This window comes from Eriocheir sinensis, chromosome 12 (assembly GCF_024679095.1).
Source record: "Eriocheir sinensis breed Jianghai 21 chromosome 12, ASM2467909v1, whole genome shotgun sequence".
In the NCBI taxonomy this organism is placed as follows: domain Eukaryota; kingdom Metazoa; phylum Arthropoda; class Malacostraca; order Decapoda; family Varunidae; genus Eriocheir; species Eriocheir sinensis.
The window spans coordinates 6,073,362-6,078,921 of NC_066520.1; the positions used below are offsets into that span (position 1 = coordinate 6,073,362).

General features: G+C 47.0%; 1 protein-coding gene across 1 annotated transcript; it reads left to right on the forward strand.

Moving 5' to 3' along the window:
* The first annotated feature begins 1,063 nt into the window (after positions 1 to 1,063).
* Positions 1,064 to 3,898, forward strand: LOC126997247 (uncharacterized). The gene is made up of 3 exons (XM_050858244.1): positions 1,064 to 2,812; positions 2,964 to 3,197; positions 3,327 to 3,898. Exons 1-3 carry the CDS (start codon positions 2,626 to 2,628, stop codon positions 3,896 to 3,898), a joined length of 993 nt encoding a protein of 330 aa, XP_050714201.1. The 5' UTR covers positions 1,064 to 2,625.
* Positions 3,899 to 5,560: the final 1,662 nt, after the last annotated feature.

The following is a 5,560-nucleotide window of genomic DNA, read 5'->3' on the forward strand; positions in this document are numbered from 1 at the left end:
CACTCATGAAAAAAAAGTGGGGGGGGGGGGAACATTCTGACCTGCGCGCGCGCGTGGGCTTGCCATTTTTTTTAGCGAGTGGTCTCTTATCAAGTTAACACGTCGCCCGCTCCCGCGACCAGTGTCTCCATTAGTATATAGCGGGCGACGAAAGCGACAACAGCATGGCCTCCGCCGCTCCCTCCGTTCCGATTTCTGATTATGCGCTCAGTGTGGTTGACGAATTCCCTAGAATCAACAGACAACGCCAGGTTGAGAGCTCTATTGCGTCTAAAACTCTTGTCGACATTTTACCTGTAAATTTGTCCAGCCACGCCCGGTTAAAAGATAAGTACCTAGAGTTCCGCGTGCCGGGGGTGAAGGGGGCATTTATCGATCTTGCTAAATTAATTCTTGAGTTGAAATTAAGTGTCACTCAAGCTGATGGACGAACAAAAGTCGAGGAGGCTGTCAATGTCGAATTCTGCAATGGCACTGCTAATACCATGTTCAAATCAATTCAGGTGTATGTAGGCGATCAAATGGTTGAAAGTAACCCATAATTAAATAACTGGTCATTCCTAAAAATGCTCACCAGCTTCTCCACGTTAAAACTCAAATCATTCGGAGAAATAGGAAACCTCCTCAAAGATAACAGGTCGGGTGGAGCAGGCGTAGCTGAAACCTATGACGCCGCATACTTCACTAGCCTTGGGAGCAAATACAAGAGACATTTAAAAGATATCAAAGATCACGGTCTTCATCTCACCTTCCCATTAATGTCGGACATTACTTCTTGTGATCAGTATTTATGCGACGACATCCCATTGAGAATAAGGCTTGAGTTAGCTAACGAAGCTTGGTATTTGAACACTGACGGCGATGGGAGTGCTGTGCGTGCCCATATTGATTTTGCTAAACTTTGGGTCACCAGACTCCAACCCTATCCGTCAGCATTGCTTGCATTAAATAAAGAATTAGAGACAGGAAAAATAACGCGTACAATATTTAACAAGACGTTATATAAATCTCTGGTTCTCGGCAAACAGCAGACAAGTATTGTCTGTGACCAACCGAGGGGGAAATGTCATTCCAGAGCGTTTATATATCGTTATGGCTGACATGAGGGCCTTTTCGGGTGTATATAATAAAAATGGCTTGTATTTCAAGAATGCTGATTTGTCTGAACTAACAGTCTCTGTCAATGGTATGAATATGTATAAAAATACGGTTTCTTTTCCCCACGAGTGTACGCGAGTCTATTATGATATTTTAGATAGTTTAGGAGTAGAAAATGACACTTTGCTTGATTACGATAGCTTTAGGAAAGGAAGGACAGTGTTTGTTTTTAGTTTGTTACCGGAAGACATACGAGGCACAGTGCCTCTTGAACACAGTGGAAACTTACGCATAAGTCTTCAGCTTAAAAAAGGCTTGGATGAAAATTTAGTAATTATCTGTTTTAGGGATACAAAGGGAGTGTTGTCAATCAACTCGGAGAGGCACGTGTCTTGCGACACTAGAGCATAATGAATAATCAACAAATTATGAAAGCTCTACAAGGAAGACTTTATCACAATAATATATATTTCTTAGGCTGTCTTCCCGCTGACGATGTAGCGAAATTAAATCTAAGGAGTGAGTCAGACAAGCCCATTGTCTTTATTGCTAATGTGTTAGGCGCGTCGCAAGCTTCGAAAATGTGTCACTGGGTGTTCTATGTTAGTGATAAGTGTATATATTTCTTCGACACATACGCCCTGACCCCATCATTATATTCTAAGTACTTTCGAAGTTTCTTAAATAAGCATAAAGATTATCCTGTTTTTAAACTTGCCGCAAGATTACAGTCGGACAAAACTCTGGTGTGTGGCGTGTATTGCATTCAATTCGTATATACTTATGTAATAAAATAGGCTTAGAGAGGACTAGTCAGTTTTTGAAAGATAATTATGATTTAGGAAATTTTTTGAAGAATGACAGAAAGGTGTTAACATATGCTTATAGAATGTTTAAAATGCCCCCATGTATAAAAACATTTTGTCAATCTAGTCAAGGACTGACTTACAAGCATTGTATTTCTAAGATATGTGGCTAACTTATTAAATGTTACATGATAATAATGTGTGTGTGTGTGTGTGTGTGTGTGTGTGTGTGTGTGTAAAAAATGTAGAGAAGTAGCATGTAGCTTATTCATTTATGGCGTGTGTGTGTGTGTGCAATTATATGTAGTTATTAAAAGCAGGATTCTGTTTTTTTTTTTTTTCGTGCGACGTGACCGGGTGGGTGTGAGTTTGTTCACGCTTTCCTATGTGTAAAAAATGTAGAGAAGTAGCATGTAGCTTATTCATTTATGGCGTGTGTGTGTGTGTGCAATTATATGTAGTTATTAAGAACAGGATTCTGTTTTTTTTTTTCGTGCGACGTGACCGGGTGGGTGTGAGTTTGTTCACGCTTTCCTATTGTTCGGAAGAAGAATGGCTTGTGGTTTTGGGCATGTGCGCGCGTGTTTGCATACATGTGTGGGCGTGTCCCCTATAACCTGGGGTAGCCTCGGAAGAAGAAAAGGCTTGTGGTAGTGTGCGCATATGCCCCAAATAACCCCGGGTAGCTTAGTCAGTCCCCTAACGTTGCGAGAGGAGCGTCATGGAGGAAGTCTTCGCCGTCATGAACTTACAACAACAACAACAACAGCCCCACGCTGCCGCTGCAACTCTTCATGCTGACGATGTTGACGATCAGATAATGGGTCAAGCCGCATTAGAAGTTGAAGCCATGGATAACACATCCCAAGCTGAAGCCGTGGATAACACATCACATCCCAGAAACGGAGGTGAGATATCCGCCTCTTGTATTTTTTTTCTGCGCGCACAAGCGCTGGTGTGTGTGTGTGTGTGTGTGTGTGTGTGTGTGTGTGTGTGTGTGTGTGTGTGTGTGTGTGTGTTTAAAAAAAATATATATATATATATTTCTTGTCATTTCAGCGGATGTTGGTGGTGGTGAGGTGGGGGATGTTCCAGAAACTCCCAAGTCTACCGGTGAACACATCACGGGCGAGTCATTGGGCAACAACAACAACAACCGCGGCGCGTTGGGAGGTGTCGGTAAAATGGGGCGGCGTGTGCTGAGGGAAGGACTTCTGCGACTTCTGAAGGATGTGATACCTCCATTACCAGTGTCTCATCTGAAGAACAACCCACCGGTCAGCGTAACGCATAGTAAGTATTTTTTTATTCTTACAAGAGAGAGAGAGAGAGAGAGAGAGAGAGAGAGAGAGAGAGAGAGAGAGAGAGAGAGAGAGAGAGAGATTGATTTTTTTTGTCTAATAATGTTTATCTTTTCATAAGTCCACGGCAACAACAACAGACACGCTTCGGTGATGGTGTGTCTTGACTCTCCGTCGGGCGCTGAATCGCGAGAGCGGCGGCGAAGTCGTCTGCAGCAAAAAGATCATGAAATGCGTCAATCACGACTGGAAAAAAAAATGCAGCATATGGCGGAAGTGTTGCGGCAGCTCCAGCAGCAGGGGCGTAGCGAGCAGCAGGAGACGCACCAGAGACGACAAGAACGCGACCGGGGACAAGAACGGCGGCGAAGAATGACAAAGAATAATTTGCCGAAGCAGCAAGAACACCGGGACCCAAGACTGTCTCAGAAGAGCCTCCACAAAGTTGGGAGAAAAAAACTTCAGGTGGCCAAACGTGAGGCGGGTCTCTTCTCCTCAGCAGCGGCGTACGGTCGGGGAAAACCAATGAAAAAAAATATCTCTGTGACCAAGAAACTCGTCTTTGAAGACCCACCAGCGCGGCGTGCAACAACTGCGGCCGTTGAAGAAAATCTCGCGCCAATGCAGCTCGTGCGGACGAAACAAATGAAAGCTTCTCAAGCACTGTCCTTCCTTCAGCTTTCAATTCTTTGAATTTTTCTCATAGCATGGACGTGAATAATATTATAAATGTTCTTGATGAGAGTCCTATATTTAGTGCTTAACAATCATTTTTTTTTATATATGTACTCGCTCTGTGTGTATTATTTTTTATATATATGTACTTGTGTTGTGTATTTTTTTCTTCATTTATATATGTACTCGTGTTGTCATCTTTTTATGGGCTGTCTTTGGGCGTGTACGACATAAGTTTGTAATATGTCTCTTTCAATTAGGATTTATTTTGGGGGAGAGAAAAAAAAAAGGGGTAGGATGGGTGGGTTTCCATTGTATTTCTTTGAGCCTGTACGGTGTGAGTTTGTAATATGTCTTTTTTTTATGGCGATTGTGTGTTTTGTTTTTAGGCTTAGCATGTATTTAGTCTGGATTAAGAAAGAACAAATTAGCCTGGATTAAGAAAGAACAAATAAAATAGACTAGATTAAGGTAATATAATAACTTGTCATACCATTTTTTTTCCACTATATTTCAATAAAAATGTATAAAATCTACTTTTCCCATTCCTACCCCCTCACCGAAAAGACAATCGATATAACTCCAGTCAATATGAAAATCAACAGTAACACACACACACACACACACACACACACACACACACACACACACGCATATGCTGGCAAACTGAAAAATCAATAGCGGGTAGAGGGAGAGGGAGGGGTAATGGTACCCTCAGACTGACCATCAAGTCACCGCTCGCGAGGGGTGGGGAATAGAGGGGGACACGCACACACATGCTGGCAAACTGGAAAAAAAATCAATAGCGGGAGGGGAAGAGGGAGAGGGAGGGGGAAAGGTAGCCACAGGCCTCCGCCCAACAAGTCACCGCTCGCGCTAACCGATCCCCGGCAGGAGGGTGACGCCCCGGCACGGTGCGAAAGGACACCCCTAACCGATCCCCCGGCAGGAGGGTGACGCCCCGGCACAGTGCGAAAGGACGCCCCTAGCCGATCCCCCGGCAGGAGGGTGACGCCCCGGCACAGTGCGAAAGGACGCCCCTAGCCGATCCCCCGGCACTGGGGCGAAAGGACGCCCCATACCGATCCCCGGCAGGAGGGTGACGCCCCGGCACAGTGCGAAAGGACACCCCTAACCGATCCCCCGGCAGGAGGGTGACGCCCCGGCACAGTGCGAAAGGACGCCCCTAGCCGATCCCCCGGCACTGGGGCGAAAGGACGCCCCATACCGATCCCCCGGCAGGAGGGTGACGCCCCGGCACTGTGCGAAAGGACGCCCCTAGCCGATCCCCCGGCACTGGGGCGAAAGGAGGCCCCGGCACGGTGCGAAAGGACGCCCCTAACCGATCCCCGGCACTGGGGCGAAAGGACGCCCTAACCGATCCCCGGCAGGAGGGCGACGCCCGGCACGGCGCGAAAGGACGCCCTAACCGATCCCCGGCACTGGGGCGAAAGGACGCCCCGGCACGGTGCGAAAGGACGCCCCTAACCGATCCCCCGGCACTGGGGCGAGAGGACGCCCCTAACCGATCCCCCGGCAGGAGGGTGACGCCCCGGTACGGTGCGAATGGAGGCCCCTAGCCGATCCCCCGGCACTGGGGCGACAGGACGCCCCTAACCGATCCCCCGGCACTGGGGCGAAAGGACGCCCCTAACCGAACCCCCGCGAACGTCACCGCTC

Coding starts and splice junctions, on each gene's coding strand:
- LOC126997247 (XM_050858244.1), top strand. CDS start 2,626: ATGGAGGAAGTCTTCGCCGTCATGAACTTACAACAACAACAACAACAG. Junction 2,813..2,963: donor ATCACATCCCAGAAACGGAG/GTGAGATATCCG, acceptor TTGTCATTTCAG/CGGATGTTGGTGGTGGTGAG. Junction 3,198..3,326: donor ACCGGTCAGCGTAACGCATA/GTAAGTATTTTT, acceptor TCTTTTCATAAG/TCCACGGCAACAACAACAGA.